Raw genomic sequence first — 20,050 nt, 5'->3', positions numbered from 1 at the left:
CTGCCTTGCTTCGCTAAGCTTTGTGCACTTGGGCATGTGTGCCCTGATAGGTATGCTTTGCTTCCATAGCAGGTTTAAATTGTAAAAGAGGTAAGGTGTCAGTTTCGAGGTCTCCCTCGGAGGGACAGGTGGGCAGGGTGACGGACCAAAGGCTCAGAGCAAGCAGAGGAAGCCAGGCCCGCCCACCAGGAAGGTTTGTCTGACCAGCCAGGGCCCAACGGCCCCACCCCCTCCAGGTGCACCAGGGCAGCCGCCTCCGCGTCTCAAGTTGCCTAGCAACCGTCTCGCTAGTGACTCGAGACACGCTGAGCCCAGACCCCAGGCGCGTTGGGCGTGAGGAGACCCCGGCCCCATGGCAGGGAAAATGATCAGCACCGAGGCGGCACAGCGCATGAACCTTGTGGCCCAGGACGAGATCTGGTAACGTCCCAGTGGCTAGGCTGCCCTTACCTGGAGGTTGCACCCCTGGCAGCCTCTGTTTCCCCAAGTCCAAGAGACAGTCGACGGCTGGGTGCTGGAAGGGTGCTCTGTGGACGGTCCAGGACCTTGAGGAAAGAGGGCAGCGTTAGGGGAACCCCGTCAACCCTGCTCTCTTTCTCCGCTTGCTTCCAAGCCCACCGCAAAGGCTAAACATTTTTGCCACAATCCTCATAGGTCTGTTTGTCACGGGCCACATAAGATGTTTTCTTAGTCTTCAGATTCACCAAAGTTTAAAAAAATTAACATTTGTTCAATTTGAAGGAGTCATATGTATGTACTTTAGTTCTCTATTGTCCTGGACTTTTATGTAATAACAAATTTTAAATTCAGAAACAGATCCTTTTTTCTAAAAGAGATGTTCAGCAGAACTTTGGGATGGATGTGCTTACCTGGCATCCTGTTGGATTACTGAATATTTTTTATTTCATTCTTTTGAAGCTCTAGCTAATATGAGAAGTTACTAATTTAGATGCAAGTTAAGTTTTAGGAACAACTCAATATAATTGCTTACCTTACTTCAGTTATCCTATTTAATATGTCTGCAATTTTATCATTTCCTTGTAACACCTTGATTAGTCACTTTATATTTGTGTTTAAATTGACTGTTTCACTTAATACATTTCTTTTTATAGCAAACTTTACATCACTCTCTTAAATGGAAAACCATCATTTAGCATAAAATATATAATTTGATCTTTAAAAAAAACACCTTTATCTTCATCCAGGTATCCTCAACAGGAAACACTTCCATAGCAAGATCTGTTTCCTCTTCCTGAACACCCTTTCCTCCTTTCTCCACCAGAGAAACTCCTACCCATCCTTCAAAACCCAAGTTAGACGGTCTGATCTCATGAACTGGAGCTGTAAAGCCTTAGACTTCAGAATCTAATGTCCAGCATGGCTGGTGAACACTTGAAATGTAACTGATCCAAATTGGGCCTACCTCTAAATGTAAAATATGCAACAGATTTCCAAGAGTCATACAAAAGAAGTACAGATGTTACTGGTTATTTTCCTTTCTTTTTGGTAGGGCTACTAGAAAATATATAATCATGCGTATGACTCGCATTTGTGGCTCATGTTACATCTCTATTAGGATACAGCTCGTGCCCGCTCAGAACCAGCCCATTTAATCTGAGTAGAAGCTACTGCTCAGCGCCCGAGAGCTTGATCGGAGGCTCCAAAGCTGTCCGGGTGGGGGAGGATGAGATATTTCTTGATGCCAAAATAGAAGGGACGTGAAAAACCGAGATGACTAAAGGTTTATTAGCTATTTGCGAGACGTGGCACACCAGTTTGTCAACAGCAGCTGACTCAGTTGGCCAGTAGCTACACAGGCATGAGGCAACAGCAGTGTCAGGGGAGGGCGGGGTGGGAGGCCCCTGGGTGCAGCAGCAGGAGGGACCGGATGTCACGGTCATGCTGTTGACACCTGAGGGGAAGAGGTGTACAGAATCACGTGGGTCACAGGGGCTCGAAAATAAGCATCAAGTGCCATTCACTACTGAGTCGGCCCCTGGGGCAGAGCCAGCCCCCTTCTGGTCTGCTGCTAGAGTGCCTTCCCCAGGGTCACAGCCACCAGCGCCCCTCCCGCCTCAGCCCAGAGGCTCCCCGCACGGTGCGAGGCACTCAGCCCCGGGCTCTGCGCTCCGGCTCCCAGCTTTGCCCGAGTGGAACTACAATCCCATCTCTGCGCACTTCGGATGCGAGACTTCCCGTCCTTGGACGGTTTTTAGCTCGAGCCTTCTTCAGATGTTGCCCAGCACTGGGGAACTTTCTTTCTCAGGAGATATCGTCTCAAGGCCGAATCTGAAGCACGGAAAAACTGGGCCCAGAACTGGGGATTTTTGACAACCCCCCTCGAGGAGGTAAATATAAATTTCATGAGCTCCACATTTATGGCGTCGGTGGTTTGAGACAATCAGTGTATCATTTGCCAGAATAAGACTCAGAGGGTGTGGTTGCCGAAGATCACTCTGAAGCCAGGTGCCCCCTTCCTCCCACAAGTGGCTGAGCGCTTGCCGTGGGGCCGGGCGCATGCTCAGTGCCCGCTCAGAACCAGCCCATTTAATCTGAGTAAAAGCCCATGTTACAGGTCAGGAAAAGGAGCTCAAAGAACATCAGTCACACAACCACGGGAGGACATGCTATGGTGAGAATCTGGTCAGTCTGGTTCCCTGGCTGCCTGAGCTCAGGCTTCCTATCTGTGAAATGGGCTAAGGGTCCCACCTGCCTAACTGCATAACCACATGGACTGGTGGAATAAGAAGGAGTGTGGGCCCCTATCAAGCTAGAGCCTAGGAGATCTGTGAAGGACTAATGGGAAGATGCTATGTGTATGGACAAAAGCAGGGTCCGGAAGTCTGCAGGGATCAGACAGGAGAAGGAGCCCAGAACAATTAACAGGGAGAGGGGACCATGCTGGCAGAGAGCATCTCCCTGTCCAAAGAGGCAGCCACCAGGAGTGCTACCACACAGGAAGGCCAATTACATATTCTAAATCTTTAGGAGACAGACAGGTCCCGCAACCCAGATGCCCGAATGAAATCTTCTGCACCTAGAATAAGTATCTCCAGTGTACGAAACCACCGTACAGACACTCGAACTGCCTGTGTGGGTTTCCGTGGGGTTGTAGCCACTTTGGGACGTCTCAAACTCCCTCTCCTTGACTGCAAGGAAGCCACACTCTCTGGGGGGCTGTGGCACTGAATAATGGGCTAATTCAAAACGTTCATGATTCAAGGTGACAGACGCTCCATCCGTAATCCGCCCCACCCCGCTAGCCTTGAAATTATGCCATGCTTAATGAGTTTTTTTAATTCGTAGAGAGTTACACAATTTTAAATTGTATGCATAAAATGAGACCTTATTAATATAATATGCATAAAATGAGTCCATATTAATATTCCTTATATGTAATTAAATTGGGTTTTCAAAGAGTTCGAAATGGCTTTAAACATTCAAAGGGGGTGTGGGGGCTCTCCTTTATGATCTGAAAGATTGGTCCTGGAACCTTGCTGGCACTTTTTAATTTGAGTCCATAACCTGTAGTGTTTTCTCGAGTCAGGACGCAGGGGATATAAATTAGTAGGCGGCAATGAGCCCTAGGAGGATAGCAGTTAATCGTGGCTTCAGGCTGAGTTGGCCGCAGGCAGGGCCCACTCTGCACTTTCTAGCAGTGTCGCTGGGGCAGATCTACCTAATGTTCTGAGCCCCTTTTGACACCTGCGCAGTGTGAGCTTTGGAGGGGATGCTGAAGAGCTCACATCCCCAGGCCGCACCCTCAGGGTCCCCGTCTCTGCATTCCATTTCAGTTGATCCAGGGTGAAGAACCTCGCACCCCAAAGCCAAAAATTGAGCTTCCTGAGCATTTCCGCATCCGGCCAGTGACCCCGGTGGAGAAATACATAAAGGTTAGAGAAGTCATATTTTAATTCTCATTTTTCTAAGATATGACCCCATGAAAAATTGGAATCCTGGCCAAGTATGGTGGCACACACCTGTAATCCCAGCACTAGGGAGGCTGAGGCAGGAGGATTGCCGTGAGTCTGAGGCCAGCCTGGACTACATAAGGAGACCCTGCCTCAAAAAAAAACTTGGAATCCTCCCAAACCCAAAAGTTAAGAACCCTGGGGTGAGCAGCACAGAGTCCTGAGTCCAGGCCTTTTCCAAGCCCAGACTTTGGAATCACATCAAGTGAGACATCTGCATACCTGCAGGAGCCATGGCCTCCTGCTCTGCAGTCAGAGGGAAGCCAGGGACCAGGGGAGGGGTGTCACCCATTCTCAAAGCAAATATGTGTAGTGGCTGAGCAGGAAAATAAGGCAGGTGAGGCTCTGGCTCGGGAATGAGACCTGAGCTCAAGTCCTGGTCTGCTGCTGACCTCCAGTGTGGTATAGGGCAAGTGGCTTGACCTTTCTGTGTCTCCATGTGCTCCTGGCACCGCTGTCCCTGGGTCAGTGGAGCATCTACTTTGATGAGTGATGTCAGGTCCCGCGAGATAAGGTGTGTGAAGGACTTGGAACGGGGCTAAGCATGTTCGAGGGTGCTGATACCGTCAGCCATCACCAGCATCCAGGTGCTTGGCTGGGCAAACTGATGCACAAGAAAGTGAGACCACAGCCCACATCTCTGGGCTCGGGAATTAACACTAAATGAGAACGTCTATAAAACTGTCACATGTGGTGCCCATGAAGAAGACGGGCAGGTGATGTGCTAGAGGAGAGCAGGATGGGATGGCCACGGCGGGCGTCCTGTGGAGATAGCCACTGAGCCAAGAGCCAAAGGGTGCCCAGGGCCGGCTCTGCGAGAAGCTTTCCAGGGAAAGGGAATACCACATCCGAAAGCCCTAAAACGGGAGAAAAGCTGGCATGTTCCAGGAGCAGCAGGTGATGGTGATGTCACTGCAGCTCAGTGAGCTGGGCTGGAGGTGGGGGCAGGGAAAGGGTGTGCATCGGGCACAGAGGGTGGGGCAGAGCCTGCTGGGCCTCAGGTGGGAAGGAGTTGGGACTCGAGTCTGTCTGCAGTGACGGCCACTGTTCTAGGCAGGGCTGTGGCAGAGCCTCTGTTGAAAGGTCAGTCTGGTTGCCAAGCAGAGAACAAATGACGGGGATAAAGGGTCAGAAGTGACCAGGCACCTCCACAGAAAACAGGTGTCTCCCAGAGGCACGCTCCCTGTGGACATGAGCCAGATGCCTCCGGACATCGTCAAGCTTTGTATGTCCCAGGGCTTCTTTTCATGAGACTGTCACTGGGTCTTCGGTTCTGCCTCTGCTGGCTACAGAGAAAGTTCTGCATGCTGATGGAGAGGGGGTAAAACCCCAGCACAAAGGAGCAGGGCCGAGGCTTTTGACTCTATGTGTTTCCCCTTCCCGAGCTGTCCTGGAGTCTGGGGTGTGACAGAGCAGCTGGCACACGGAGAACACTTGTCACTGTGTATCTCTGAGTAAGAGGAAGTAAGGAGGGAGCGGAGAAAAGAGGGAGGGAAGGACGGATAAGGGAGGGGCTTCGCTGAGAGCTGGTGAGGGTTTCTCTCCCCCTGATTACAAAGCAATAGAGAGTCATAATCTTTTTAAAAAGTGTTTAATGCTGGGCATTGTGGCACACGTTGATCATCCCAGCACTCCGGGAAACTGAGACGAGAGCATCACTGTTCCAAGCCTGGGTAACTTAGCAACTTAGAGACCCTGTCTCTAAACAAAAATTGTTGAAATGTGCTGGGGATGTAGCTCAATGTGAAGGCTCTGGGTTCAGTCCTTAGGACCACCAAAGAAGATGTGTGCGTGTGTGTGTGTGTGTGTGTGTGTGTGTGTAAAGGTAACTAGAACACCCACATGCACTGCACTCCTATCTATGGTGAACATTTTGGGGTGCCCTTTCCAGAGGTTTTCCTAGCACGTGGGTGACCACTTAATAAGCCCCAGGTCTTCACTAGAAGCTCTCAGTCTCTCACTGTCTTAGTTACTTCTCTCTGTGCTGAGACAAAATACCCAACACCCCAAATTAAGGGCGGAAAGGTTTATTTAGCTCACAGTTTGTAGAGGTTTCAGTCCTCCACCAGCTGGCTCCAAGGCAGGGTGGCTTCACAGAGGAGAGCAATTCATGGCTGGCAGAAGACAGCAAAAGCAATGAGAGAGAGAAACAGAGAGAGAGATGCCTCTTTCTGTCCCTTATATTGTATCCAGTCCACCAGGATTAGGCCAGTGCCAATCCAATCAGTGGACAGATCCAGCAATCGCCCACCCTTAATCCCAGCATCGCACTATGAATCATTCACACACTCTAGATCCAGCCACCTCCAAAGAAAAAGCTCTATGATTTCATGAGGTTTTGGGGGACATCTAGACACAAGCCATAGCATTCACTATGCTGAGTGTCTTACGTGGGCTGCTGCATCTCCTTCCACCTCCAGCTTCACAAGGTGGAGACTGTCACCATCAAGCTCAGTTTGCAGATGGAGAAGTTAAAGCTGATGAAGGCTGAAGGCCCCAACTCACACAGCAGATTTATCTGAGTTCTGCAATGGTATCCTTGACTACTCCCGGGACCTATGAGGGCAGCACTTACTTATATGTATACATAGATGTTTGAAAGTCAGACTATACAGGTTTCTTTGTAGCTCCCTGTTGTCACTTATCAGTGCATCCTGAATATCTTTCCTCGTAGTTACCAACTGTCTCAGGGTTCTTTGGCTCAATTTGGATGGAAATTGCTAACGGGCAACATGCAGCTCTGTGAGAAGCTGGTGTTAACAGCTCTGGTGTTGTAGTGCTGGTGACTCTGTCCTTAGAGTTACAGCCCTAAGCCTTGCATGCCAGCAGCTCTCCGCCCTCAGTGTTGCAGCTGTGGGCCTTGAGTGATTACAGCTGTCAGCAGCCAGAGCCTGCAGCACCTAGTATCTTCCTGTAAGTTTCCCAGAAGCCGAAGTAGCCACTTCCTGGAGCTCCTCCAGTGACAGTGCTGAGGCCGCAATCTCCGGAGCAGTGACAGGCAACAGTGATAATGACAGCACAGTCAGAGTCAGGGCTGGGGAGACAATAGTGGTAATCTTTCCCTGCCAGGCACAATGCTCTCTCTGGCCATCCCTCAGGGTAATGGTGATGTCACAGCCAAGCACTCAAATGGGGGCCTGACAGCTGTCAGTCAAGCTGCCAGGCCATGGGCACCTACTCTCACCAATCCTTGATGGCTTCAGCTGTTTAAAATGAAAAAACAGGAAAAGATATTTTTAAAACTATGATAGGAAGTGAAAACATGTGTATGACCTCCTGGGGGGCAGAGCACTTGGCTTGCTATGCATCCACTACAGAAACTAGAATCCTGATTCTTGAGTGAACCCAAAAGTCAATATAAAGTTAGCATCCTTTTCAATTCAATCCAACACTTGTTCTTGGCCAATGCTTTTGCAAAGAAAAAGGAAAAATATCCTTTGGGGAAGGTCCGGTCCTCCTAATCTGTCTCACTGCAGTAATTTATTTAACCGGTTCCCTATCCCTGGACATCCAGGTGGTTTCCAGTTTGAGATTTGGGAGAATAATATGCAAGGAACATCCTCATACACCACAGCATTTTGCTCTAGGTCAGTCATGGTCTTTGCATGTGTGCCTGGCGATGCTTGCGTTTGGGAAGCTGGTCCTCTGGACCAGAACAGTCAGTGCAGCTAGAAGACAACAAGAGAAGAGGGGATGAGAAGTGGGGCTGATAGTTTTTCAGGGCTGAGTTTGAATCCCATCAACTCCCCACCTTTGCCCCAGTAGAGAGCTCAGTGGCAAGGGACCCACCTCACGTCTGCTGTCTCTAGCACAAGCTGTCCCCACAGGGGCCTCCCTTTCTTCTGCTACAAATGGTCCCAGGGTCTGCTCAGTGGGCGGCAGCTGAGACCAGAGCTGTCCCTTTCAAAGGTTATCCCCCAGCCAGGCACAAGAGCAGAATACACTCCTGGTGACCTAGGGAAGCGCTGTATCCTCATTGTTGGCCAGTGTGCTGCACAGCAAGGGTCAGATGTTACGCCGTATGCACCAGCCAGTGCCAATAGGGACAACCGACTGGGGACAAGGACCTTGACAGAGGGGAGAAAGCCACTTAACCTCTGCCTTGCTCTACGCATCTATCTTCACTCAAGAAGTGGATTTGGTTTCCTTTGTCTCCCTTCTATTGCCTCATTGGGTGATGAGTCTTTAAAAATACCTTCCTGTGTGTATATGTGTGTGTTTATGTGTGCAGTACTAGGGATCGAACATGCTAGGCAAGTGCTCTACCATTAGGCTCCACCCCCAGCCCTTTTCATTTTACTTATTCATTCATTCACTTTTGAGACAAAGCCTCACTAAGTTGTACAGGCTGGCTCTGAACTTTCTATCCTCCTGCCTCAGCCTCCCAAGCGGTTGGGATTACAGGCCTGCACCACCACGCCCAGCTAAAATTATGTTCATTTTTAACTGATGATCTTAATACCCAGCAGAGTGTTCTATGAACAGCCCACACCCCTGCCCCACCACCAGGAAAAAGTGTCTGCATTTTCCCGAGATAGAGCACACACGGACATGCATGCAGTGGGCACCTTGCCCTGCTTTCTTATTACCCGACTTGGACCACGGTGTCCCTACTTTTCAGCACCTTTTGCCACTTAGAAGCTGATCCTGGAGGCTGTTTCTTCTTAGAACACAGAGCTTCCTCGTTCTTTGTACCTGCTGCACCTGCTCTGGAGTGTGGGAGTTGGATGAGTCCCATCAGTGGACTGCAGGCTCTGACGAGTCGTTTACTGTGGCCCACAGGAGTTGACGCGGTACAGATGTGTGCAGACGTTAGGATAGGATAGGATTCCGGTCAGGGGCAGGTCTTCGGGTTAAAGGCTGTTTGCAGGTGCAGTTTCTGCAGGTATCTGCGACATTGCTCGTACTCCGAGAGGCCCTGGTGAACAGTAGTATTTTCACCTTGTTGCCACTGGAGCCTGAGGTGTGACATCTCAGGGCGGTTTCCACTCTGGGTAGAGGCTGGAAAGTCAGCTTGTGTGTTTCCAAGGCCCTGCCAGGCAGGCAGCCATAAGGGTGGTTTCCCTTCTGCACGGCTCTGCACATAACTGGCACAAGGACGCTGCTCCCGACCTGCGGTCTCTCGGAGATTGGCTTTCGTGCCTCCCCATGAGCAGGTTAAGGGCCTTCATCGCCAAGTCAGAGCCGGCCTGCTGGACCCTTCCCTTCTGCCCACGCCAGCGGGGGAGTTCTGATAGGAATGGACTCCCGATCCCGGCACAGGAAATTGCTACCCCAGCTCTGTTTGCACTGATATTCCTTGCTGATGCCGCTGTTCAAATACTGTCCCCGGTCAGAAACGGGTTACTTTACAAGAAGAGAGAAAGGAAGGAAAGTTACCCTCCTTTTCGGAGAATTTCAAATCTGTCCAAGGAATTGACAAATGGAGCTATGCTTTTTCCTTTCAGACAGAAGCCTGTTTTCATTTTGATTGTTTAATTCAATTCAATTGCTTTGCATTCCTGTGGTCTCTACAGTTTAAAGTGTGCGTGTGTGTGTGTGTGCGTGTGCGTGTGTGTGTGTGTGTGTGTGTGCGAGACAGAGAGAGAGCGAGCCTTCTAATTAAAACAAGATTTAAACTGCCACAATACCGTCTAACAATATTGTCATATATTTTATAAAAGCCAGTAAGGCCTGCTGTATTTAATATTTCTGTACCCAACCTTTTTTACTTTTCTGTTTGCTCTCTTTTATGAAATAAAAATTAACTTACCTAGAGCTCCTGAATTAAATACGCTAAGCACTACAAGATAAAGAAACATGTCCCACGTTCATGACTTGGCTGAAAGACACAGCTTCGGGTGCCTGCCGCTGGAGCACATTTATTTTCAGGCCACACTGGTGACACTGGCTTTTCTTTCTGCCTTCTGCACACCTGGCCTTTTGTGCCAGTCCCGGGGACCTTCAGGGATGCTCCTTGTGGTGCTGTGGCCCCCGGTGACGAACGCCCCGTGTTTCCTCCCAGGTCCTGCCTTCGCCCCCGGTCCCACAGACGACCCAGGGCTTCATCGGCTGGCGGTCTGCGGTGCCAGGCCTCAACAAGTGCCTGGAACACGACAACGCCATCCGGAGCTGCAAAGGCGCCTACGCCCAGGGCCTCGGCTGGCCCAAGCAGGGCATCCACTGAGTCTCAGCCCAGCCAGGGAGCAGGGATCCCGGGTGCCTGCAGAGTGAGGGAGAACCCCCAGCCCACATCTCTGAGATCATAATCCCTGCATCTTCATCCAAGGATGCAGCAAAGAACACAAAGTTGGCCTTAAACCATCTGGCTCCATCCTTCTAAATGTCCATGTAGAGTAATGGTTCTTGACTCATGTAATGAAGAGAACAAAATAGATACCCTGATGTTGTCTGCTTGCTTTTCTTGGGAATTTCAAAGTATTACATGAATGTTGTTGTTGTCCTTATTTTGAGACAGGGTCTTGCTCTGTAATCCAGGCTGACCTTGAACTCACTGTGTTGTCCAGGCTGGCCTCGAATTTACAGTGATCCTCCTGCCTCAGCCTCCAGAGTGCTGTGATGACAGGCATGTCCCACCACACCCAGCTTGTATAGGTTTTTTAAAAATAGTAGTGATTTAATTTAATTTTTTTTTGTACCAGGAATCAAACTCAGGACCTTGCACTTGCCAGGCAGGCACTGTGCTACTGAGCTATATCCCCGGTCCCTTAGTTTTAGAAATATTGGTCTAGGTCTTCTTTTTTCAGTGCTGTAGACTAAACCCTGGTCCTGGCTTATGCCAGGTATCCCTGCTGCCCCCCTTGCTGAGACATTTACAGTAAGTCAGCAGTTTCCAGGGCAGAAACAAGCCCAAGATTTCCAGAAGGGCTTCCCCGGGGAGCTGAGCCCACCACCCTCCTGGCCTGCCCACGGCTCCCACCCTGGAGTAAGCAGTGCCAGGCTGGCCAACAAGTGCATTCCTGCCCCACACATCAACTTCTTGGTTAGCATGTTACATCCATCCCTGCCTAGCTCCACAGCTTTGCTCTTGGTCCTCAAATAAGGGGTGGGGAAGCGGGCATCCATGTGGCCAAAGGGAAAGAGCCAGCAGGTCCATAGGCCTCTTGGGACAGACCCCAAAATGTAGATGAGAGGGCAGTGGGTAGCAGCCTGGGGCAGCTGGCACAGGTCCATTTCTGAGAGCACAGGGTCAGTGCCTTCTTCAGACCTGGCACAGGCGGGGCAGCGGAGCCGCGCACAGTCCTCTACCCTCCACAGAGACACATGCTGTGGTTTTTTATTTGGTACCAGGAATTGAACTCAGGACCTTGCGCTCGCCAAGCAGGTGCTCATGCTGCTGAGCTATATCCCCGGCCCCCACATGCTGTGTTTCTCACCTTTCTATTGCTGGGACAAAATGCCTGACATATACAACTTAAAGGAGAAGCTTATTGGGGCTCATCGTTTGGGGGGTTATGATGGTTGACTGACTGTGGCAAACTGAGAAATTTAGTTAAACTTGACTAAATGGGCTCAGCAGTTTTGCCCCCCAGGGTGTAGGATGTATCTGACTCTTTCTTTGGAGGAGCTCCAGTCTTCACCTTCACCTTGGACATCACCTCCTGGCTTCCAGTGTAGGCTGTTCGGCTTCCGGCGCAGGTCCTTCGGCTTCCGGTGTGGACTCTTCAGCCTCCACGGCAGACTGATACGGACTCCCATGGGATGCTGCAGTGAGCTCCAGACCTTGGGCTGAATCCTCCATTCGCAGTGTGCAGACACCCTCTGCACGCGTCCTCATCCCACTGTCACAGGTAGCTTCCTCCTGTGGGAAGGCAGCCCTCCTTGTTGGCAGCGTGGACTCCTCCTCCACTTGGCCTCTATCTGGTGGGACTGATGAGGCCCATCCACACAAACATCTACTGTTCCCTTTTCTACCCAGCCACGGGTGGGCGTACTGCAGCTAGTGCAGCAGTCCCCTCTCTTAGGATTATACGAGGGCCTTGGGTCATCCATGGTCTTGCATACCAGCCTCAACTCCTCTGATCCGCCTCTAATGGCCCTCCATGACAGTTGGGGTAGCCAACACCATCCCCATGAGCTCTGGACTCAGAGCCTCCCAACCCCAGAAGCCCCAGCAGAGGAGCTTTTCCTACTCAGGGATGCTGTTCTTGGTAGAAATCTCCAGAATGTGCTTTGTAACCAGGCTTCTCACCTCTAAAGGGCAGCTGCCAACACTTTCAGAGCCAACCTCTTGGGGCAGAGGACAGGCCACAAATCAGAAGACTTCTCCCTGCCTCCTGGATGCGTCTGTGCCTCTCACCATCCTTCTTCCAGCCCTAGGGTGGGCAACTCATGTTTTCATGGGCTTCCCAGCCTGGAAGGGCCAACACACGAAGGAAAAGCTGTTTTGAGAGTCTTGTCACTACCTCTGACCATGCTCCTCACCTGCCACAGCTCCTTAGGTCTGAGCAAACAGAGCTCTATGGGTTGCGTAGCATCCCAAAAAAAGATCTGTTAAAGTCCTAGCCACCCAGATCTTGTGAATGTGACTGTGATGGTTAATTGTGACATAACTGGAATGGATTAAGAAATGCGTAGCACATTCATGGAGCACAGTTCTGGGTGTTCTGGATGATGGACAGGTAGGCCACAAACTGAAGAGGAAGCCCCACCCAGGATGTGGGCAGCGCCAGCAACAGGCTGATAGCTTAGATGGAATAAAAAGGGAAAGAAGTCAGCCTGCCCTTTTTGCCTCTCTAGAGGAGCTCCCATTTTCACCATCCACTGCCTTTGGACGTTTGTCTCCAGCTCCTCAGGCTTCCACTGCAGACTCTTCCGCCTCCCAGCGCAGACCCTTTGGCTTCCTGCCACAGACTCACACCAGACTGCAGGGAGCTCCAGGCCTGAGACCTCCAGCTGGATCCTCCAGCCCTCCAGCACACAGGCAGCCATTTTTCATTCTTCCTCCCCTTCCTCCACTGTGGCCATTTTAAGCCAATTTTGTAAATCCTTTATATATCATATATATATATATTCATATATTAAATCAGTTCCTCTAATGGACCCTAACTGATACGATGACCTTATCTAGAAATAAGGTCACTGCAGGAGTGACTAGTTAAATTGAGGTGAGGTCACCCTGGGCGTTTGATCCAGTATGACTGATATCCTTAGAAAAAACGGAGAAAGACACACACAGGCAGGAAACAGCTGTGATGACAGAGGCAGAAATCCGAGTGACATGTCTACAAGCCAAGGAATGCTAAAACTTGCCAGCAACCTATCGGAAGCTGGGAAGAGATGAGAGGGGATCCCACCCTGCCTGTTTCAGAAGGAACATGGTCCTGCCAACCTTGACTTCAGATTTCTGGAATCTTCCTGAGAGGTGAGAGGATAAATTTAAGCCGCCCAGTTTGTGTCACTTTGGTGCAGCAGCCCTAGAGAATAAATGGAGCCTGAACACATTTTGTCTCTTCCTCTCCCCTGACCCCCACACACACCTAGAAAACATCCTCCTCCAACCATGTGTCTTTCATTTTTCCTTACCCAGGCTGCCTTTGTGTGGGACCAGATCATGTGGCTCTTTTAACTCCAGAGATGTTTCCAGTAACCCAGATGTTTAGACCAATGTAGACTAAACAGCCGGATGCTTGGCCAGGCCCGTCCCTATTTGATCCTAATGTTTTGGCATCTGGGCCACCACTGTAGGCAAGGCATTTGCCCTTGAAGAAATGTGGGTCTCTTCTCGTGACCAGATGTCCCCACCAGAGTAGAGCAAAGTGGCCAGAAAGAGCATGGTGTGGCTGATCTCCAACTCAGCATCACAAGGATCACAGATCCCCCAGCAGGAGGCAGTTCACCTCGTGGTTGGGGACGGACCTCCAAAGGCAGGTGCTCTTTGTTCTCATTTTTGTTTTCAGTGCTGGGGATGGAACCCAGGAAGTCATGCATGCTAGGCAAGCACCCTACCATTGGGTTACACCTTCCCCAGTCCCACAAATGCATCTAGGAGTCCTCTTACCTGTTATCTGTGTGACCACAACAGCTGACAGCAAAAAGACACAGCAAAAAAAGGTGGACTCTGGATCTGTCCGGGTCCCAAGGCTAGACAGAAAGCCAGCAAGTCCGTTTAGTCTTCTGAAACATGCTGGTGAGCTGGCTTTAACTCTGATTCTAACTGACTGCTCTGTGTTGACTGACAGCTGGCTTTTAGTGAGACTTGTCAGCAGACATGGTTGTCAAGATGACCAGACGGGGATGATTGGGCCATACCATATGTGGACAGCTAAAACTTCAGCAAGACTGGACATCCTTTTTTTTTTTTTTTTTTTTTTTTTTTTTTTGGTTTTTCTCCGGTACCGGGAACTGAACTCACGACCTTGCGCTTGTCAGGCAGGCGCTTTTGCCGCTGAGCTAAATCCCCAGCCCCTAAGACTGGACATCCTGATGGCAGGCAAAGGTCTTTGGAACTGACCAGCCCTTCCTGTAGACCATACAGCAGCAGAGGAAGTAGGCATGGTGTATCTGAAGACAAACCTGTCCTTTGGACAGTCATCACACAAATACATTTAATTCTATAGGAAACAGCTGGACACACCTGTATTTCCAGCACTCTGGGAGCTGAGGCAGGAGGATCATGAATTGGAGCCCCACCCAGGGAACTTGGTGACTTTATGAGCCCCTGTAGCTAAATAAAATTTCTTTAAAGAGCTGCAGATGTAGCTCAGTGTGAAGACTCTTGGTTCAATTCTCAATACTGAAAAAAAAATGAGGAAGTTGTAATGATATGATGGCTTTCATGCTGCCTTTTAATTTAAATAAAGCTTACTCCAAATTTATGTCCCTTAAAACTACTTCTACTTAGACACTGAAGTAAGGATTCTTTTCCTCCATTTTGCTCCTGTCCATACATAGACGGCTGGATTTTAAACTAACCAACATCTAAGTAACTTCCATTGGTGGGTTTTGTTTTGTTTTTCTGTTTTCCATAATTTATTCACCAACTAACTGCATGCATGCTTTTAAAGAGGTGAAAATGGGGTAGCTTTTTTGTAGGGATCAGATTTCACCAGGCTGTGACCCTCCCCATTCACCCCCTTCCGAGGCCCCCTGTCTGACCTTTCCGCATTAAGCAGTTTGGTCGGCATTCACGGTCTCATAATGGGACCAAATGTCCAGTCAATGGCCCAGTTGAGAATAGAAGTGGACAACGCTCAAGGATTCAATTACCCTGGACGATTTCAAACTTGACATTTCATCTATGGAAATCAACCTCTTTGTGGGTGTCCAAATGGGCCCATAAATGTCACTACACACTGTAAAATACCACAGCATTTCCAAGGTCAAGACGTAGCCATTGAACCTGTACACACAATGCTGAAATACATCACAGCAATGAACACCGGACCAGCCTCGGTCAAAGAGAGCAGTCTCTGAAACGAGGCAAAACGTAATTGGGTTGGGGATCCAGAATGGATTCTGTCACAAGCACATCTCAGACCGGGACAAACTAGGAGCTCTGTTTGAGTTAGAAGAAAGTGACACAATTAAATAAAAAATCAAAGTACGGGAAACATGACTCTTACACACTGAAACACAATTGTCCCTGTGAGGTCCCTGTTTCAAGGGTCCAAAGCCTGGCACTAGATTGTCTGGGAACTTAGAAACTTGCACAATTTAGGGACAGCATCAACTGTGTATTGTATAACCCTGCTGGCAAGGCTGAGCGGCCCCACAAAATTAAACCCATTAATATCTTCATAGAGAAAGTTGGGAATATCCACACCAGCTAGAATAAAGATTCCATAGGGCTACATATCAATTTGGTTCGGGTTTGGTCACCAAATGAGCACCAGTGTCAAACTGAAGAAATATTTTGGGCTTTCGGTGCATCTTGGAGCTTAGAACTCATAAGAGATAGAGGAAATAAAATGCTGCCTTCTGTTATGGTTTGGATTAAAAATGCCCCTCCCCCAAAGGCACATGTGTTCAGAGGTAGAACTTTCCTAAGATGATGAGCTCATAGGTCCACCAGCCCATGAGTGGGTTGTTCCATTGATGGTTCATAGCTGTACGTAGTTAGGTAGTAGGGTCCGGCCGGAGGAAGTAAGTCACTGAGGGCGTGAGTTGGAAGCGTATATTCTCATCCCTGGCCTCTTCTCTCTCCAGCTTTCTTCCCGGATGCCATGAGTTGAGCAACTTTTCTTCACCACATCCTTCTGCTGTGACATTTCTGCCTGATGCCCCCTTGACCATGGATTGAATCATGAACCAAAATAAGCCTTTCCTCCTGTAAGTTGTGTGTGTCAGGCATTTTGTCCCAGTAATGGAAAGATAACTAATACCTCCGTCACAGAAAATACTGGAGTGATGATTTTTCTGTGTTTTCCTATCGTTATGAACATATATTGCAGGATTCTCTTGGTTGCAAGAGAAAGTAAATTAACCCAAACTAGACAACTGGGAAGCTCAAGAGGAAGGTCGCTTCAGGCATGGTTTGATATAGGATTTAAGAGCTGGGCGTGGCGGCACACGCCTGTAATCCCAGCACTCAGGAGGCTGAGGCAGGAGGATCGTTGCGAGTTCAAGACCAGCCTAGCCCACCAAGTGAGTCCAAGGCCAACCTGCACTGCATAGCGAGACCCTGTCTCAAAAAGACTGAATAAAAATAAATAAATAAATGATATAGGATTTAAGCAATATCACCAGGACCCAAGATCTTCCTGCTCCGATTTCCTTCAGGTTGGTCTGACTGTTTTTAAGTATAAGTGATATGGTTCAGCATAGTCACAACAATAAGGACACTGCGTAGATCACAAAGAGGAGGTCCAAAGAAGCTGGGTCCTGGCCTATTCTAACTTAACAATGTTGTCAAAGACCTAGCTGCTTTGTCTTTCCTTCCTTAGCTTTCCCAGGCTCAGCTTCTTCTAAGACTGATTTCCCTCATGGGTGTAGGATGGCATCATCAGCGGTAAGTGCCACAAGCTTTCTTGCTCACCTCTGGCAGGCAGCTCCCCACTACTATCTGGCAAATGTCCCTGGGGGTCTCACTGGCCAAAAATGGATCAAGTCCTTATTATCCAGCCAACCCCTGGATTATCTCCTTCGGTCAACCACGCTGACTTCTTTCTGCACTGCACTATGACTGCTGATAGGAGAGCAGTATAAGGGGCATAGGGGGTCAGCATGGCATCCATGACGACTCCATTCTCATACAAGCCCACTCATGGTCACAAGAGGCTGCAGCAGCTCCTGACTCTCCTTGCTCTCAGAATCAAGCAGAGTGGGGGAAGACCCAAAGACCATTTCCCAGGAGTCTCAAACAGAAGTCTCATTGTGTCTCATTGACTTGGATTGAGTCGACGTGTCCATTCCTGAGCCAGTCAGTGCAGTGGAAGACATGAAGTTTATTGAGGAGCTCAGGCCTAGGACAGAGTGGAGCACAGCACACAGAACACATAGTCAAATAAGAGGAAGGTGTTTGCCTGGAAAGAAATCCCGCGATGGTTTCCAAAAGCAGGGGGGAATGAATGCTGCTGGTGAAGCAATTGATAAAGCAAGCATCCACTGTCAAAACTGACCTGAAAATGAACTCCGGGGCTCCAAGTCATGATAGGCAGCATCCAAAATGAGGTAGGAGTTAGAGAGAGGCCAAGTGAAGGGAAAGCTGTAGAACAAGCATCAAGAAACCAGACAGACTATGACCATGACTATGTCAAAATATCAGAGACCAATAAAGGTTACCCTTCGCCACTGCAAGACCCGAAGTCCACGACCCTGGCCTGCACCCAGTCTCATTTGAATTGTAGTTTTGACCCCCCCCCACACACACACACACACACTAGAAGCTAATGCACCAGGTACACCACGAATGATGTCTCTGCCCTTGCCCAGGCCTCTCAGGATTGTGTCTGCAGCCTGCAGCCTAGAGGGACGAGGAAGGGTCTCGCTCAGGAGCACGTCAGGGCTTGCTACCTGTAGGGAGCTGCTGGTTCCCAAGCCCTGGGCCCTCAGCTGTGACACAAAAACACATTGTTTTCATTATTTTTCTCTTATTGCTGAGACAAAACACCCAACACCCAAAGTTAAAGGGGGAAAGATTTCCTTAGCTCACAGTTTGTGGGGGTTTCCATAGTTGGCCAGCTCCACGGCAGGGTTGCACATGGCAGAGGGGCAACAGTTCACAGCAGAGGGGCAGCAGAAGACAGCAAAAGCAACAAGAGCAAGCCAGAAAGGGAGACAAGCCTCTTTCTGAGCCTTATATTGTATCCAGTCTACTGGGATTAGGGTGGTTCCAATCCAATCAGTGGACAGATCCAGCAGTCACCCACCCTTAATCCCAGCATTGCACTGCAAATCATTCACACACTCTAGATTCAGCCAGCTCCCAGAAAACCCCATGACCACGTGAGGCTTTGAGGGGCCATCTAGACACAAACCATAATGCCCATCGTGCTCCTCCTGGGGCCTGAGGGCAGAGGACTGACACATGCTGGTGCTCCTGCTACTTCCTGTGCCAACAGTAATAACGTCTTTTGTCTCTGACCCAGGAGTCTCTGCCTTTTGGCAGTGCTCAAGACACCGAACAGGTTATTTATGAGTTTATAAGCAAGGCAAAATCCCAGACCAGGCAATACTTCCTTCCCCTTTCACCAGTAAACTCCAAGTCACCTACAGCTCTCAGCTGGTGACCCTTCCCAGGAACCGCTTTCTCTGCCCTGACTCCTCTACGCTATGAGAGCAACAGATGAGCCATTTTACACTGATCTGTGAGGTGTCTGTGACACTATCTACATCCCTAGTAGGTCAGCCTTCCCAGCAGGTTGGGGATCATGCAGGCTTCCTCTCCCGCAGACAGACGAGACACCTAAGCTGATGTCCAGCCCGCCGGTGCTCAGCACTTTTTGAAAGGAGGGAGAGATGCCTGGAGGTGCGGTCAGAGCCGGTCAGCCCAGCGATACCCGCAGCCCAGTATGCTCTGCGCTGTGTACCATCCTGGGAAAATTACAGGCTTCTCCAACACTCACACACAATACTTCCGTGGAAACATATGTGAAGGTTAAGTGTTTAAAATCCTAGTGGTCTCCTTCCAGGCTATTAGGGAGCTTTTCTTCTTAGAAAGTGAAAACATTTCTACACAGTCTCTAATTACCCTTTGCCCTCAGATGTAATAGTGTCATATTTCAGACGATGTCTGTTCTTTAGTGGGTTTTTTTTTTAAGATTTAACTAAAAATCATTAAATTTATCCCTCTTGAGCACGCGCTCCCCGTGTTGTCTGATGACACCAATTCTGGCGGCAGTAGCATTGGTGACAGAGACCTTTGCTTCTTGTCCTTGTGGCCAGCAATTTCCTACTTCTCCTACTCATTTGTATGAAACAGTTATACCAAACATGGGAGCAGAGTCAGACCCTTGGACCACCAAAACCCAAGGAAGCCACCAAGACGGGGCCAGGACCCACTACTGATTCAGAAAGGCCATCACCAACCGTCACCAGATGCAGCCCCTCAACCTTGGCCAAAACTGTGAGGAAAAAAAAGGAAAAGAAAAGAAACTTTTCTTTATAATTTACCCAGTCTGTGTTATTAGCACCAGAAAATGGACCTAGTTACCCTCAAGCACACAACAAAATAGGCCAAGTATAGGGAAAAGGGTATTACCGTCCTATGTATTTGGAAACATGATGTTCCTGCAATATCTTTTGTTTTCCAATTTTCAACAGCAACCCGGGTGTGGAGAAATAAAGTTCCTCTTTGCTTTGAGCAAAACAATAAAAGGCAACTGACAGAATCAAGGTCAAGGATATTTCAAGGAGAGGTGACAACTGTGGAGCCCACATCCTGCTCAAAGGGGGAGATGCTCCCCAACCAGAGGATCACTGCCCCCAGGGCACTGGGTGCCCAATAGCCCGAGCAATTTTTTTTTAAGAAACTGAACGATTTAGATTTTTGAAATGCAAAATACTCCAGTTTTTAAATATTTCTACATTTTTTCGTGTTTGAGCAATTATTAAATACTATGCCAGTTAAAGCAAATATGGCAGCAACCTTGGTTTATCATTTCTAAAATAAACTCAAATTTCCAGCTGTTTTCCTGACA

At 49.1% G+C, this 20,050-nt stretch overlaps 1 protein-coding gene and 1 long non-coding RNA gene across 5 annotated transcripts; both read left to right on the top strand.

Annotated features, from left to right (window-relative positions):
- Positions 1–265: 265 nt before the first annotated feature.
- Positions 266–10,355, top strand: LOC102029132 (chromosome unknown open reading frame, human C20orf85). The gene is made up of 4 exons (XM_005392246.2): positions 266–420; positions 2,267–2,348; positions 3,795–3,893; positions 9,976–10,355. Exons 1-4 carry the CDS (start codon positions 353–355, stop codon positions 10,135–10,137), a joined length of 411 nt encoding a protein of 136 aa, XP_005392303.1. The 5' UTR covers positions 266–352; the 3' UTR covers positions 10,138–10,355.
- A 295-nt stretch (positions 10,356–10,650) lies between these two features.
- Positions 10,651–20,050, top strand: LOC106149432. Of its 4 annotated transcripts, XR_001235626.1 has the most exons (4): positions 10,651–13,841; positions 16,119–16,241; positions 16,856–16,920; positions 19,674–20,050. It is a non-coding gene; the product is annotated as an uncharacterized LOC106149432 (long non-coding RNA). The 4 variants fall into 4 exon arrangements; XR_001235627.1 differs by lacking the exon at positions 16,856–16,920; XR_001235625.1 differs by lacking the exons at positions 16,856–16,920; positions 19,674–20,050 and having other exon boundaries at positions 10,651–13,335; positions 13,501–13,841; positions 16,119–16,309.

The sequence above is a fragment of the Chinchilla lanigera genome, unplaced genomic scaffold (assembly GCF_000276665.1).
Source record: "Chinchilla lanigera isolate Chin_1 unplaced genomic scaffold, ChiLan1.0 scaffold00044, whole genome shotgun sequence".
NCBI lineage: Eukaryota > Metazoa > Chordata > Mammalia > Rodentia > Chinchillidae > Chinchilla > Chinchilla lanigera.
Note: the sequence above shows the minus strand (reverse complement) of the source record. Positions and strands in the feature narration are given on the sequence as shown.